Source organism: Oryctolagus cuniculus, chromosome 1 (assembly GCF_051225735.1).
Source record: "Oryctolagus cuniculus isolate XC-2025 breed Fujian yellow rabbit chromosome 1, ASM5122573v1, whole genome shotgun sequence".
Taxonomy (NCBI): Eukaryota; Metazoa; Chordata; class Mammalia; order Lagomorpha; family Leporidae; genus Oryctolagus; species Oryctolagus cuniculus.
In genome coordinates this window covers 236,009,278-236,025,655 of record NC_142867.1, presented here as the reverse complement: position 1 = coordinate 236,025,655, position 16,378 = coordinate 236,009,278, and the positions used below count along the sequence as shown (strand labels likewise).

General features: G+C 67.9%; 1 protein-coding gene across 4 annotated transcripts in view; it reads left to right on the top strand.

The window, feature by feature from the left end:
* VAV2 (vav guanine nucleotide exchange factor 2) overlaps window positions 1-16,378 on the top strand; it is a 122,147-nt gene that overhangs the window by 63,325 nt on the left and 42,444 nt on the right. For all 4 annotated transcript variants that reach the window (XM_089322350.1, XM_089322355.1, XM_089322359.1 and 1 more), the window contains exon 4: window positions 12,512-12,580. In XM_089322350.1, the coding sequence (XP_089178476.1) occupies window positions 12,512-12,580 (69 nt within the window). The remainder of the gene's footprint in view (window positions 1-12,511; window positions 12,581-16,378) is intronic.

Below are 16,378 nucleotides of genomic sequence, written 5' to 3'. Positions count from 1 at the left end.
GGGTGAACCAACGGCAAAGGAAGACCTTTCTCTCTGTCTCTCTCTCTCTCTCACTATCCACTCTGCCTGTCAAAAAAAAAAAAATCAATTTATTCTAAAGGCAGAGTCCTATAAGAGCGGCCTTCCACCCGCTGGTTCACTGTTCAGGTGGCCACAACGGCCGGAGCTGGGCCACGCTGAAGCCAGGAGCCAGGAGCTCCTCCAGGTCTCCCATGCAGGTGCAGGGCCCCAAGGACTTGGGCCATCTTCTGCTGCTTTCCCAGGCCGTAGCAGAGAGCGGGATTGGAAGAGGAGCAGCCGGGACTCAAACCGGCAGCCATGTGGGATGCTGGCCCTGCAGACGGTGGCTTTACCCACTGCGCCACAGCGCTGGCTCCTTGAAGACTTCAGAAAGTGTGTGGTTCCTGGATACAGAGCCAGGGATCTGGAGCTCTGCCCGGCTTCCGAGGACCCTCCGTAGTGCACAGGCCCTCTGTGTTCTCTGCGGTGCTGTGGGCGCCCCTCTGGCCTGTTCCAGCCCGTCCTGGGTCTGGATGCATTTCCACGGAGACAGGATTCGTGCCACAGAGGTCAGCCGTCCACGTGCCCTTGCACAAAATACCCATCTGGGCCACCTGCCCAGGTGGGTCTGCCGGGGCAGCTCCGCAGAGAGCCTTCCCCTCGGGCCTGGCGTCAGCCGTGTGGCGCGCGGGGGTGGGGGTGACAGGGCTGGGGGCATCTGCTGGGTCATTCCTTGATGTGCCTCACCGGCCATCAAGGCTGTGGTCCGGCCTCCTGCTGCCGGGCTGCTCCTGCTCCCGACTGCGGGCAGCTGGCTGGCTCGTGGGTGGGCGCTTTGTGGAGTCGCCGCCAGCTCTGGCTGATGCCGGCTCCCACACCTGGGCCCTGCTTGCCTGGCCGGAGTGCAGAGAGCGCCCCCCCCCCCCGGCCCCCAGCTTCCCTCGTCTGCACGGCCGCTGTGTGGGAGCGCAGAGAGCCCCCAGCCCTGGCCCCCAGCTTCCCTCGTCTGCATGGCCGCTGTGTGGGAGCGCAGAGAGCCCCCCGCCCCAGCCCCCGGCTTCCCTGGTCCGCATGGCCGCTGTGTGGGAGCACAGAGAGCCCCCCCCCGCCCCGGCCCCCGGCTTCCCTGGTCCGCACAGCCGCTGTGTGGGAGCGCAGAGAGTGCCCCCCCGGCCCCTGGCTTCCCTGGTCCGCACGGCCACTGTGTGGGAGCGCAGAGAGCCCCCCCCCCGCCCCGGCCCCCGGCTTCCCTGGCCCGCACGGCCGCTGTGTGGGAGCGCAGAGAGCCCCCCCGGCCCCCGGCTTCCCTGGTCCGCACGGCCACTGTGTGGGAGCGCAGAGAGCCCCCCCCGCCCCGGCCCCCGGCTTCCCTGGTCCGCACGGCCGCTGTGTGGGAGCGCAGAGAGCCCCCCCGGCCCCCGGCTTCCCTGGTCCGCACGGCCACTGTGTGGGAGCGCAGAGAGCCCCCCCCCCGCCCCGGCCCCCAGCTTCCCTGGTCCGCACGGCCACTGTGTGGGAGCGCAGAGAGCCCCCCCCCCCCCGCCCCGGCCCCTGGCTTCCCTGGTCCGCACGGCCGCTGTGTGCAGGTGCAGCCTCTGCATTTCCCTGGTCTCTTCCTGGGGCTCTGCGCTTAGGCAGAACCACTGTGCGTGCAGTGCACGTGTGCACGTGTGTGTGCGTGTACGTGGTGCCCGTGTGTCTGTAACCCGAGAGCCCCTGCGTGACGGGCGTGTTCTTGTGCATCTGCACGTTGGCAGCTGAGCCCGGGATGTCCCGGATCCCCAGGGCCTTGCTTGCAGGTTCCAGAGGGCCGCCGCTCCTCCTGGTAGAGACGCGGTGTGGGCGAGGAGGGAGCCGCCGGCAGCCAGGCCTGGTCATTTTGGTTTCTTTGGGTTTAAGAAGGCAGGAGCCACGGAGGCTGCCAAGGCTGGTGACAGGGCTGTCCCTGGGCGGGGACGGCCTTCAGGCCGAGTCAAGGACCCCAGTGAGATGGCGCGCGTGGGTCTGTCTGGCTGGTTCCCGCCCGCGCTGGCCTAGCAGGTATCATCTGACAGCACCTGCCACACACCTGGGGGAGCAGCTGCTGGCAGGCGGGGCTCAGAGTGGGAGGGGCCGTGAATGTGGGGGCCGGAGGGGCTGCTACCCTGAAGCTCTCCAGTCCCCCGGGCACTGGGAGGGACCCCAGCCACAGGGGAGGGCTTCGAGCCACCCCCACGGCAAGCCTGCACGGCCTCCCCCGGATGCCTGAGTGGTCCAGAGGGTGGGAATCCCAGCCCTGCCACCTGCTGCCGAGACCTGGGGCACGTGTGTCTCTGCGGCGGTGCCGGCACCCTGCGCGGGGCTTCCTAAGGACTGAGGGACACACCGGGGACGCGCTGGCCCTGCCCCATGGACGGACGTCCAGCCCAGCTGCCCTGTCACCCTGCTGCTGGGCAGAACGTCCGGGGAGTGCTGCCACGGCCGCTTGGCACCGTGGTGCAGTCACGTGGCCGGGGCAGGGCCAGGCAGGAGGTATGGGGATGGCAGCCACAGGATGGGTGTGGCCAGCCAGCTGGCCCTCCACGGTGAGCAGGGGCTCCCTGTCTGTTTTTCTTTTAAAGATGTATTTATTTATTTGAAAGTCAGAGTTACACAGAGAGAGAAAGAGAGGCAGAGAGAGAGAGAGAGAGAGAGAGAGAGAGAGGGAGAGGGCTTCCATCTGCTGGTTCACTCCCCAACTGGCCACAATGGTCGGAGCTGCGCCGATCCAAAGCCAGGAGCCAGGAGCTTCCTCTGGGTCTCCCATGTGGGCGCAGGGGCCCAAGGACTTGGGTCATCTTCTACTGCTTTCCCAGGCCACAACAGGGAGCTGGATGGGAAGTGGAGCAGCCGGGACTCAAACCAGCGCCCATAGGGGATGCCAGCACTGCAGGCGGTGGCTTTATCTGCTACGCCACGGCGCCAGGCCCGATGCCTGTCAGCTTTTAAAGAGTTGAAAATGCAGCTGAATGTCTGTTGTTGCTGTCCGAGGTCGTCACAGGCATTGTCAGGAGCTCGCCTGGGCTGCAGGGTCGTCCACAGACACCCGCCCGGCTCGGCTGGTGGCTTTTTAGGAGTCTTCGCTCCCTCTCTCCTCAACTCCGACCTGCCCGTCATCTGCATCTGTCCAGTTCCCTGTCCGTCCGTCTACCTGCCACGTGTGTACACACATCCACCCTTCCACTGACCCATTTATCCATCCGTCCACCCGTCATCCATCCATCCATCCATCGTCCACAAATCCACCTGTCATCCACCATCACTGACCCAACTATCCAGTCAGTTGTCCATGGATCCGTCCACCTGTCACCCACCCACCCATCAGCAACCTTTCATCCATCCATTATCTTTTTTTTTTTTTTTTTTGACAGGCAGAGTGGACAGTGAGAGAGAGAGACAGAGAGAAAGGTCTTCCTTTGCTGTTGGTTCACCCTTCAATGGCCGCCACGGCTGGCGCGCTGCGGCCGGCACATTGTGCCGATCCGAAGCCAGGAGCCAGGTGCTTCTCCTGGTCTCCCATGGGGTGCAGGGCCCAAGCACTTGGGCCATCCTCCACTGCACTCCCTGGCCACAGCAGAGAGCTGGCCTGGAAGAGGGGCAACCGGGACAGAATCCGGCGCCCCGACCGGGACTAGAACCCCGTGTGCCGGTGCTGCAAGGCGGAGGATTAGCCTAGTGAGCCGCGGTGCCGGCCTCATCCATCCATTATCGATCCACCCATCCCCCCATCCATCCACCCATCATCCACCTGTCATCCATCGTCCATTCATCCTCCTTTGGCTGCTCTGCACGACCGTGGGGGGCTGGCCTGGTGCACTACTCTGTCATTAGGGTCACGACCCCTGTGGTCCTGCAGTGGAAGGTCAGCACCCGTCAGCAGGCACGCAGGGGTCTTATGAGGGGCGGGGCGGGTGAATGAGCGGGACTCGCTTCCCGTGGGTTCCGTGGAGACGCTGAGTCAGCTTCCTTTGCCCAAGCCCCGCTCTCCTCCCGGCAGGCTGGGGTGCCCCCCTCACCGGGTCGCGAGCACCCAGGAGACAGCATCCGAGATGTTCTCAGTGTAGGGCTTGGCGCGCAGTAGGTCCAGGAGAGGGGGAGCTGCCCCTTTGTGCCTCAGTCTCCCCACTTGCAAAGGGGAGGTCTTCCAGCTCCCCCGGAAGGCTGTGGGGGCAGAAGGCGGCCGTGCACGTGGCAGGGGGCCGGGAAGGCGACTGCTGATGCTAGGTGGGGGCGGCCGGAGCCGATCCCCGGAGGAGCTCGGCGATCTCCGGAAGCCCCTGGGCGGCCCCCGGGCTGCGACTGTGCAGGGAGGCGGCGGGAGGAGATGTCAGCGGGAAGCGTTGTGCAGGGAGGCGGCGGGAGGAGATGTTGGCGGGAAGCGTGCGGCCGAGCTCGCCTGTCCACTCCGGTTTGCAGCTCAGAGCGTCACAGCAGCGCCCCGGGCTGCCTCCCGGCCGCTCGCTCTCCCGCCTCGCCACGGGGGAGATGTCACAGGTGCGCCGGGGAGGGCAGAGCGGCCGGCTGGCCCTGCCGACAGGTGTCACTTGTGTCAGGATGAGGGCACGGGCAGTCGGGCGGAAACCCCGCAGGCCCGAGCGTCCTCCCAGCCAGAGCGAGCGCTCTAGGCGACGAGACGGAAAACGAGGCGCCCGGCGGCTGGTCCCGCGTTGCCATGGGAGGGCCACGCTCGCTGCAAGGAGCCCTCCCCACACAGATGGGGTGACTGAGGCGCAGCCGCTGCGCCCTGCGAGGTCTCGGGCCGGCCCCCGCGGGCCCAGGGAGTCGGCCGCCATTCGCACGCGGGCTCCTTTGTCCCCCACTTCTTCACTCACACATTCCCTCCTCTTCCCTCTTCCTCCCCTCCTCCTGGTGCTGCGAGGCCCGGGGCCAGGCGTGGGGACACCGTGGAACCCAGTCCTTGGGCTCCCAGGGGACCCTGCTGGCCCTGTGGGAGATGGACACTGTCCCTGGACCCGTGCGGGTAAAGGCACCGCAGAGCAGGTGGTGTGGAGGGGCACGGAGCCAGGCTGCACACCCGCGGCTCGGCCCGGCCCGGGTGCGGAGAGCTGGGCTCGGCCCGGCCCGGGTGCGGAGAGCTGGGCTCGGCCTGGCTCCGTGGTCATTGCTGTGTGATTTTTAGCAGTGTCTTGGCCCTGAGCCGGTTTCCCGTCCCAAAGAGAGGCCCGCACAGCCCGGCAGTGTGTGTGCCCTGGGCCACGGTCAGAGAGGGCCGCCCCGGGGGCCCAAGGCCTGAGCACCCTGGCTCCCAGGGGCAGCTGAGTGGCGCCCCCAGAAGAGAGGCCCCTGGAAGCCAGGAGTGGGCAGAGGTCGCTAAGGTAGGGAGCGCGAGGTGGAGACAGCCTGGACATCTGGGGCCTAAGTCCAACGCCAAGGTCCTCAAGAGAGACATGGGAGAGGACGGGGTGGGGGGTGTGCTGGCAGTCAGAGACCGAGCCGTGTAGCCGTGAGAGCTCCGGGGCCGCCAGCCGCCTCCGGGGCCGCCCCCGGGCACTCTGAGGGTGTGGCCCTGCTGTGGCCGTGCGCCCCCCTGGGATGTGGGCTTTCCCGAGCAGTGAGCTCCAGGTCAGGGGTGAGGGGTCCCTCGGCTCTGTGCCCAGCTCCTAGCCTGCCTGGGTGGCAGAAAGCTCTGGGGCCCAGGTCTTCGCCCCACATGGCCAAGCAAAGCCACCCTGCCTGCTGTGTGATGGGGCCTGTGCCCATTGTACGGATGAGTAAGCCGAGGCTGGGGCTTGGGTCACCTGGCAGGGTCACAGCTCGAAGGCTGTGTGGCCAGGTCCCTTCCCCAGGGCTGCGACTCGGGACGCAGTGGGACTTTGCTGTCCATGTCCTCGCCTCTTCCTGCGAGAAGCCCTCCCCACTTCTCTGCCTTTGATCTCCCCTGGAGGAAGGGGGTGGAGGCAGTGGGGTCTCAGGGTGGGTAGAGCCGGAGCCCGGACAGCTCGTGGGCAGACGCCAGCTCCCTGAGGTGGGCACCTGCCCTGTGCTGGGGCGCAGGAGTCCCCCGGGGAGGCAGGGCCGGCCCTTCCTGCCCCTGAGCTGCCACGTGGGCCTGCACCGTGGAGCACCAGGTGCGACTGAGCGATGCAGAGGAGACCAGCCCCCCCTGCCAGGGCCAGAGAGCCACGTGCTGCCCCCGAGTGAGCAGAGGCCAGGCAGGGCTGGCGCGGCCCGCGGCCCCTCCCACGGGCTCAGCGTCCAGCGGCGGGCCGGGTCTGCACGTCCCTCCGAGGTCCCACAGCGAGATGAGGTGATGGTAACTGCCCCTCCCCCCTGGAGCCCAGACATCGGAACCTACCTGGGAGGGAGGTTGCTATGTTGCGGGGGGGGGTTCCTTCCTTTGTCTTGAAAACCACAGCTGGCCAGCGAGCTCCTCCGAGTCTTCCAGAAAGCAGACCCCAAACTGCCCTCCACACTGCCGAGGCCCGAGGGGGCTGGCATGGCCCGAACTCTCCGCCCACGGCCCTGGGACCTCTGGGTTCCTGCCCCAGGCACTGCGGGCACAGCTCATGTGTGGGACACTCCCCAGAGGCCACAGATCCGGGCAGAGGCTCACAGGAGTCCGCGGGCCCGGGACGACAGCCTGGCCGTGGGTCTCGGAGCCAGGCGGCGCTGCCCCTGCCCCCGGGGGCTGACGGGAGTCTTGGGAACAGCGGCAGGGGAGGCCGGCCGGGTGCAGGTGCCGTCGGCCCCCCAGCAGGCAGGAGAGTGAGGGGCTCCCTGAAGGGGCTGTTGCCTCGTCTTTCTCTGGGGTTCAGGCTCCGGCCCCCCTCGGGGTGCCCTGTTTCCAGGTTGTCACTTCCTGACCGCTGCCCCTGCCCAGCCTCCATCATGATTGTCCTGCCCAGGCCGGTGGGGGAGGCGGCCCAGGGCTGGGGCTGCTCTAGGAGAGGGTGGGGTCGTCCCGCGGGGCAGGGCTCGCTCTCCTGGGGCGCAGTGGGGAGCCGGGCACGAGGAATGAGTCCTCGGGGAGGCGCAGCTGGGGTAACACGGCCCGGGCTCCCCCTCTGCGAGGCCGCCCTGCGGGTGCGCCAGGCAGGGCACGGAGCCAGCTCTGACAGTGACCACAAGGTCACGGCTGGAAGTGGCCCCCGGACCGCACTCCCTGTGCCCGGGTCAGGTCGGGGAGGGACACGGGCACCTCGGATTGCTTGTCAGCCCCCCTTGAACATGCCTGCTCGGAGTGGAGTCGGGAGAGAGTGGCGGGAAAGGATCTGACGGCCGCCCGACCCTCTGTCCACCCCTCTGTCCCTTCTGCCCCTGCCCACCCACTCATCTGTCCACCCACCCATTGTCCACTCACTCATCTGTCCGCCCACCCGCTCAACATTTGTGCATAACTCAGAGCCAACCATTCTCCACCCACCCACCCATTTACCTACTCAGCCACTCACCCTCCCGTCTTCTCGCCCATCCATCTGTCTGTCCATCCATCCATCCACCCCCCACCACCTACCCGCTCATCCACCCACCCACCCACCCACTGTCTTGCTAGTGCCATGCTGGAGGGGGCGGGAGAGGGGTGCAAGTTCCGTGTGAGGGGTGGGGCTTCCCTTGAGCCTAGGAGGTGCTAAGGCTGTGGGGGGGGGCAGGGGCCTGAAGGCAGAGGGGGCGGGGCATGTGCAGGGGGCGGGCAGGAGGGCCCTGGGGGAGTGGAGTGGACAGGCCCAAGCCTGACCAGCCTCCCCCGGCCTGTGCCTTCCTACCCCTCACACCAGCACCCTGCAGGGTCTCGGGGCGCCTCCCTCCTGCTGCCCCCAGGCCGGCGTAGCCCGTCTGGCCATGGGTGGCACTGTGGCTGGCGCTTGCGGCTGACGATTCCTGCTTTGTCTCGTGGGTCAGGGCAGGTGATGGGGTCCAGCTGAGACCCCGAAAGGGACACGGGGAAGGGAAGTAGAAGGGAATTGCCTTTTCAAAAATAAAATAAAATAAAAAGGGCAGAGATTTGTGAAACTGCTGTCTGGGTGTTATTTTGGTGGCACGAGTTAGGAACAGGAATGGGGAGTGGGGCCCTAGTGAGGCATCGGAGGTGAAGTGTCTTGGTGTGTAGGAAAAGCCTAGGTGGGATGAGGAAGGTTCTAGAAGCAGTGCGGAGCTGCTGGCGTGCTTTGGGTCCAGGGAAGGGTGGGACGTCCGAAGTCCTGCACCAGGGGGGCTCCAGGGCCACAGAGAGCAGATGGTGCGCTGGGGGTTCAAATCCGGGCTGGCCTGGCTCCAAACCCTCCCTCCCGGCCAGGCCAGGTGGGTCTCGCCGGAGTGTAGGATATCAAGGATAGGGGTGCTGCGGTTGATTAGTGATGTCTGCCTGGGCGCAGGAAGGGTGGGAGGAGGTGCTCGATGGGGGGGTCTCTGAGGACTTGGCAGGTGGAGTCCCCGGCTGGCCGTTGTCCACCTGCTGATGTGGCCACTGCTTCCACAGACCCCCAGCCACACCCCGTGGTGGGGTTTGGACAGGGCCACGTCCTGGAGAGTGGAGGACATTTTCTGCCTCTTCCCCCACCCCCACCCCGTGTTCTGCACCTGGGGGGGCTCATTGCTTTGCGTGTTGAATGCACCACGTGCTGTGTAGGGCAGCGCTGTGTTTTTTTTTTTTAAGTTGATTTATAGGAGATACATTTTATATGCATAAGAATTCCATGTATACTTTATGTGATTAGGAATAATCTTATCATGGAAGCAACCTCATCGCCACTGACATTTCGGAGAAAGCAGAGACGGTGATGTGCGCCTGAGCAGGTGGCCGGGGACCCCCCAGGACCTGGAGTGGGCTTTCCCGCCGGAAGCGGGGAGGGCCGCCTCGGGTCTGCAGCGCGTCCCAGCCTGGCCCAAGCCTTCCCTGGACGCGTGTGGTCACTGTGGGCGCTCCAGGTCCTTCGGCCGTCAGGGTCAGCCGAGGAGCCGGATTGTGGCTTCAGACCCTGCCCCCGTCAGCCACGTGGGACCTGCCTCGGGCTCTGGGTTATCACGGGAGGAAGTGGAGTCCTGGAGGGGTCTCCAGGCTGTGAGACAGTGGGGACCATCCCTGCCCGTGGCCTCAGCTCCGTCGCTGACCCTGGGACACACACCTCCGCTGGGGGACGCCGCTGTCACGGTGATGGGCGGACAGAAGGGGGAGGGAGAGAGAGCCCAGCACAAGGCGGCCACACTGGGCCAAGCCGTCCGCTTGGACACAGGCTGCAGCCGTGAAGCCAGGGCAGGGGCAGGGGGTGGGCTTGGAGACCTCGGACCTGAGGCCCAGGGCCTCTGCGGGCCTGGGCCAGAGCCCGGGGGGCCCAGACCTGCCCCAGGCCCAGTGGTGGAGCCTGCGGAGGAGCAGGTCCCGCCTCCCCCCCCGCCATGCGTCGCTGCCCTGCTGAGCCGATGTCCACTGACCGCAGACAGGCAGAAGTCCCCGCCGGGGCTCCTGTGGGAGCCTCGGTAATAGGTTTCCTGCGGAACACGGCCCGGGGCTGAGTGACATGTGTGGTTTAATTAAGGGGGCATGGCTTCTCCAGACAGGGTGGTCAGCTGGCAGCCCCTCCCCCTGGCCTTTGATCCCCCTCCCCCAGCTGCACGCGTGGCCTTTGCTCGCCCTGCCGGGAGGTCTGGACCCTGGGGCCTCGCCCGGCCGTCTCAGGGCAGAGCGAGCCGCGCTCCCTGCCGTAGAGGGAAAGAGCTCGGCTGCCCTGAGACGGGTTCACGGGAGAGCGATTTGGATCCCTGCCCAGGCAGGGAGACTCCCCAGATTCGGGGCGGCGCCGTGGCGCGGGGGTCAGGCTGCCTCTGTGACGCCAGCATTCCTTGTGGGCACCGGTTTGAATCCCGGCTGCTCCACGTCCCACCCGGCTCCCTGCCGATGCACCTGGGAAAGCAGCAGAGGACGGGCCAGGTGCCTGGGCCCCTGCACCCGCGTGGGAGACCCGGATGGAGCTCCAGGTTCCTGGCTTCGACCTGGCCCAGCCCTGGCTGTTGTGGCACCAATCCCCAGCCATAACTCTGCCTCTGAAACAAGAATTTTTTTTTAGGTGAGACTTAGAGAAGGGCTGGAGGGGTGCCGTGCAGAGATGCCACTGGCGCCCCAGAAAGGGAAGGGTTTGGGGCTCCCGGGGTGGGGGAGGTGGGGGAGGGGAGTGTCGCAGGCAGGAGTCTCCCGGTGGAGCAGCGTCTTCCCACGCAGGCACCTCCGGAATGCACGCTGTACTCGGCAGTGCGGGGCTGTTTTACAGAAGTGGGGGTGTCTGGGGGCTGTGGGGGGCGTGGCTTTCCAGGGAGATCTGCGCTGCGTGGCTCTCGGTCTGTTGAGGCTCAAGGTAACCGTGTGCCGGGGGCTGTTTCAGGTGTCAGCTTCGAAGTTCCTGCCTTCCGCAGCCTCCCGGGGGTGCCGACCTCTCTCCGGGGGGTGCTGAGCCTCTCCCGGGGGTGCTGAGCCTCTCTCAGTGGGGGGTGCCGACCTCTCTCCCGGGGGTGCTGAGCCTCTCTCAGTGGGGGGTGCTGACCTCTCACCGCGGGGTGCCAACCTCTCTCCCGGGGGTGCCGACCTCTCTCCCAGGGGTGCTGAGCCTCTCTCAGTAGGGGGTGCTGACCTCTCTCTCGGGAGTGCCGACTGACTTCTCATCGCGGGGTGCCAACCTCTCTCCCAGGGGTGCTGACCTCTCTCCCGGGGGTGCCAAGCCTCTCCCGGGGTGCTGAGCCTCTCTCAGTGGGGGGTGCTGACCTCTTACCGCGGGGTGCCAACCTCTCTCCCGGGGGTGCCGACCTCTCTCCGGGGGGTGCTGAGCCTCTCCCGGGGGTGCTGAGCCTCTCTCAGTGGAGGGTGCCAACCTCTCTCCCGGGGGTGCTGAGCCTCTCCCGGGGGTGCTGAGCCTCTCTCAGTGGGGGGTGCCAACCTCTCTCCCGGGGGTGCTGAGCCTCTCTCGGTGGGGGGGGGGGTGCCGAGTCTCTCTCCAGGGCCAGGACCCCTCGCTGCTGGAGGTCAGCTCTGTGCCAGGCGGGACGGGACAGCACGTCATCCGCAGGCACACGGAGGTGCCCACACCCCCGGGGAATCTGGGTGCCACCCTGCCTGGGCCGCTGCCCTGGGGCCGCTCTTCCCACCCACGTTGCTCTTGGACCAGGGTGCCCTGGACGTGTGGGGGGCGGGGCCCCAGGGAGCCGCTTGGTCCCCTGAGTTCTCACGGCGTGGGATTCTGAGCTGCTTGGCGGACACACACGTGTGCCCAGGCCCACATGGGGCTTTCTGACACCCGGCCTCTCGTCCCGTTCTCCCCCTGGGAGTCCTGGGACGTCAGATGCCGGGCATCCTCCAAGTGGGGGGCTCCCGGGGTCTCAGTGCCCTGGGGACCCGAGAAGCCCCGGCAAGCGCAGCTGCAAAGCCTCTCCCCTTCCCAGCACCCGGGCAGGTGCGCGCCACGTCTTAGCCTCCGTCCAGTGGCCGAGTGTCGAGTGTGTGTCCCCCTGTGTTGACCCCGGGGAGTGGGGGCAGCGAGGGAGACAGGGTCTTCCCCCTCGTTGGGGGTGGGGAGCTGTGAGCAGGGCAGCAAGCAGGGAGGGGTGTGTGGGTGCAGGGTGTAGTGGGGTGCGGGCGGCTCCCCACCTGTGAGCACCTTCTGCGCGGGAGGGAGTGCGAGCCCATGTCCGGAGGGGCGGGGCCGAGGCCGGTGAGGTGGGAGCCGCCAAGGGCCAGAGCGCAGGAAGGTGAGGCCTGAGCAGGTCTGGACCATGTCCTGACCACTGGCCCCGCCCCACTAGCCAAGCATAGACTGGGCGGGGGCGGGGGTCGCGGCTGGAGATGGCGTGGCAGCTGCTGTGCTGGCCCCAGCAGGGAGATGTCGGGCGGCCGGGCCGGACCCCCTGGCCGTGGGAAGCCCAGGTCAGGGGGAGAGGAGGGGGGTGGGGGGGTGACCTAGACCCTCCAGTGTCAGAGGTCGGAGGTGAGCTGAGGAGGGGCCCAGACAGGGACGGTGGGGCATGCGCTGCTGGGTCTGGCGGGGGGCGGTGGTTCCGCCCTTGGTAAGAGCAGCTCTGGTTTGGAGGATGGAGGTGGCCCGTGGACCCACTGCTGGGTGTGCGGCTAGGGGAGGGGGACACAGCAGGGCTGGGGGCTGCCGGGGGAGGCTCGGCCGATCTGGGGGTTGGGGACGCTGCTGCCCAGGGCGGGGGGACCCGGTGCGAGGGGCGCTGGCCAGTGTTGGGTGGTGGCAACCCCCCGCCCAGCCTGTGCAGCCCTTGTTCACTGACCCAGAGACCCCCGCCCTGGGCGCTCCGGGATCCTCCACGCCCCACGCGTCGTCCCCTCGGGGATCCCCACAGTGCGTTTCCAGGCCCGGCTCCCACCAAGGCAGCAGGGTGACCGGGACCAGGGATGGCCTGACTCGTCCTGCGTCCCGGGGCTGGGCCAGGCCGTTTCCTCCCAGGGCACGGAGCAGCCCGTGCGCACCCCCGCGGCCAGCCGGGCTCGTGGGACGTGCTGACCTCACTGTCGCTTTCTGTCCTGCAGGCCTTTTCCGTCGGAGGAGGCCGCGGAGAGCGAGGATGACGTGTACCGCAGCCTGGAGGAGCTGGCCGAGTGAGGAGCTGCCCGGGAGGGCGGGCGGGCGGGCCGGGCGCCGCACCCCTGTGTCCTGGGGTCTCTATGAGGGCCTGGGGGCCCCCCAGAGGGGCCCTTGCTTCAGGAGGAACTCGGAGAGAGGAGCGGATCCCGGCGTCACGGCCGTGGACCCAGCTGTGGCCCCGTGGGCAGCTTGCTGGCTTGTGTCCATGACGACGTGGGACGGCCGGGGCAGGGTGGGGGTGGGCGGGGCACTCCCCCCTGCACTCTGACCCCTGGCCCTGTGCTGCGAGGGCAGCACAGGTGTTCCTGGGGCAGAAGCCCCGGAGCGGCTGGAAGCAAAGGTTTTGGTTGGGATCCTATCGTGGCCGAGCTGGGCGTGGGGGCCGGCCGGGCCTCTCCTGCCCTGCGGCCTGGGATCTGCTTGCCCTTGCTCCGCCCCCACCTGGCCCAGGCCTGCTTCGCTCTCCTGCTCTGCAGAGCCCCAGGCCTGGCCGGGCGGGCACGGTGTGGCTGCTGCCGGAGGAGGAGGCGGGGCACCGACGGCGGGGGCAGGGCCAGGGCTGAGATGCGTGGGCTTCACCGTGCCCTGGTGTCCTCGCGGTGCTGCTGCTGGCCCGCGGGCGTGGCCTCTGCCCTCCCGGGCGGGGTGGACGCCGCCGTGCCCCCGGGCTTCCTGGCTGCCTGGGAGCCTGGGCCCTGCTTTACGACAGCACTTTCCTCTGTTGCTGGAGGAGCTGCGCGCTCCTGCCGGGAAGCCGATTACCGGCTCGCCCGCCCTGCGCCTCCGGCCCCGCCGAGAATCCGATGCGGTAGGAGCGAGCGCCAGGACTTACTGAGCGCTGGGGCTCTGTTTGCAGCACCGCCGCCCCCATCCAGGGCTCCCTGTAGGGCGCGGGGCCCAGGTCTGAGCAGGATCCCCGTTTATATATAAACACCAAAGTTACCCACAATTCAGCCCATCCGCGCCGCGCCCGAGCCCCCTCGCGTGCGATTCTGTGAGCGGAATTCCTCCCTCTGGAGCTCTTCTTGGAGATGGGCCGGCCAGGGGCCCTGTGGTGACCTCACGGTGGGATCCCAGAGCCCCCTGGGACATCCGGGGGTTGGAGGGCCAGGGAGCACCTGGACCGGGCGAGACAGGGCCCTGGGCCAGGGGTTCGCCCCCTGCGTGGCACTGCCCACCCTGGGCAGACCTGGAATCAGAGGGGGACTCAGGTGACCCCCGCACGGCGTCCTGCGGTGTGGGCCGCTCACAGGGAGGAGCCCGGAGCTCCGCGAGCCGGGAATTCAGGCCGGCAGCACCGATGGGCGGGCCCCCCGGGGCTGAGGGCCTGGCGCTCGCCGAGTGAGGGTTGGAAGTGGCCGCCTCCTGCCCTTTGCGGGATTGGCCCTGGGCGTCCAGGTGGGCTCCGCCATGGGGGGTCTGACCCAGACCCTTTGTGGGCCCTCCACCCCCTACAGCAGGGCTGGTACTGCCCCTCCCCCCTTGCTCTGTGAGGCCTGTGCTGTGGCTGCCCCTGTGGAACAGAGAGGGGAGGTCCGGACCCGTGTCACTCAGCTAGGGGCTGGAAGAGCCACCATCTGACCCCAGCTCTGTGTCCCCACCCCTGCCTTGTGCAGTGAGTGCAGCCCCTGACCCGCCAAGGGGCCCTGGGAGGCAGAGGCTTGGGAGGGCGGGGCCCTGGGAGGGCGGGGCTGGGTGGCCGGGCTGCCCGTCTTCCTCCCAGGGCCCTGCCTGACCAGGCCTGTGGCCAGTGGCTCAGGGTGCACACGCCGTGTTGACTGCTGTGTGCTGGGCCAGGCCTGGGCTGCAGGGTAACCCCAGCCCTGTTTCCCTCCGTCCGGTGCACCCCTTCTCTTGAACCTGCTGTGCAGTGGGGTTCCTCCAGGGTGGCGCCTGCCCCCGGGGGCGTGGGCCTGTGCACGGCCCTGTCTTACTCGTCTGTGACGTCACCAGGGAGGTCCCCAGGACGCGGTTCCTGCCAACATAAACCATCCGTCCGGGCGACAGGGAGGCATTCGAGGGTTCTGCCTGCGGTTAGGGCCCGTTCATGCCATTCCCTCCCCCGCCCCCTCACGGGAAGGCCTGGCTTCCTGGCAGCCCGTCTCTGTGGACTCGGTATCGCTGTGTAGCACTGCACAAGCCGGAGCCCCGTGTCTGCCCCAGGGACTTAGGAAGGGAACGGGGTGCGGGCAGCGGCCCAGGTCCGAGGCCACGTGGCGATGGGCGATTCGTGGGGCAGAACAGACCCGGCCCTTCCTTGGGGTTCCTGGCCCAGCGTGAGCATCGCGGTCACCGTGCTTGTCCAAAAGACCCCTTGCGGCCCCGCAGCTGTGGGTGGGAAGCCCGCTCTCCCCCGCTGTGCCCCTGGGGCGGGACCAGAGAGGGACCCCGTGTGGGAGGTCCTGGTGTCCCCGTCCTGCTGGACCTCACACCTGAGCCCGGGAGCCCGTCCTGCTTGGGCCACGCCCCGCTCCCAGAGCGGCCCAGCCCTGGTCGGAGCCCTGCCCTGCACGTGGCTTGCCTGTCTCCTCTTTGTGTCCCCGCTGCAGCCTGTGTCGTGGGGCTGTCGGCCTCAGGTGGACGGGCGGTGGCTCTGGGAGCCGTGTGCGTGGCCGGTGCCTGGCAGGTGGCCTGAGAGCCGGCTGCGCCGAGGTCCCCGCCTCGTTCTCCCGAGAACGCGATTTATCTCCCCCGCCCCCCGGCGACGGTGATGGTGGCCCCGCGCGATTGTCAGTTTTCTGCCTGAGAAGCAGCAGGTGCAGTGAATCAAGGCTGTGCCTTGGCCAGCTCTGTCCACGCTGCTGTCGGGGGCGCCGTCTCATCCGTGTGACAGCCCTGCCCCGGGCACTTCCCGCTCTCCCCGCTCGCTCCAGTGCTGGCGTGATGGGTGTTCGGCCCGACAGCCGTGACTGGGGCCGGGGCCGGCGTGCCGGGCGGCCGGGTCTCGGCTCCAGAGCCGCCTTCCAGGAGCAGCGCCGAGCCCCCACGTGGGGGTGGTGAGCGCCGCCCCGCGCCCTTCTCTCCAGCCGTGCGCGCTCTGGAGAGCCCTGACTGCTGTGTCATCAAATGCAGCAGCTGGCTGAAAAAATTAAAAAATTAGCGCAAACGTCGCCTCTTGGAAACGCTTCCTCGAAGAAGCCAAAAAGGAGAGGCCCGGTCTTAACTCGCTCCAGCACCCGGAGCCGGGCACTGCATCACTGTGGGTCCCTGGCGGGGCTCTGCCCCTCACTTCTCAGCCCTGGGTGCCTGCCCGGGGCAGGGCGGGGGGGGGTCTGCCTGGGTTTGGAGGCTGGGTTGTTCCCCGCAGGTGAGACAGTTCCCCAGGGGAGCAGAGAGCCGGAGCCGCAAGAAAGCAAGGCAGGCTTCCCGGAGGAGGTGACAGCCGGGTCTGGGAGCCCGAGCAGAGCTGGGGGAGGAGCAGGGTGCAGGCTGAGAGGCTGGAGGGCGCCTCCGGGCGTTTGGGACAGATCAGGATGACCAGGGCTCCCCAGGGACCCCCTCCCACGGAAGGCACAGGGGCCACGCGGCTCCCAGCGTTCCAATGGCAGAGCGCACCCCGCGGGGAGGTCAGAGCTGCTCACCAGCGGTCTCCTCCCTCGGTGGCCAGCCCCAGGCCACACACAGCAGCCGGTGCGGGGCCTGGCCCCTTCTGCCTTCGGGAAGTGCGTCTCTGGCCTCCGTTCCTGGGGCCCCTGCCAGGCTCCCCAGTGCCCCGGCCGCCTGCACGCCCAGCTGTCCCTGGTCCCTGTGCTGCTCAGGGGCGCCAGTGCAAACGGTGTGTCTCTGGGGATACGCGGAGGGGAGGGGCCTGT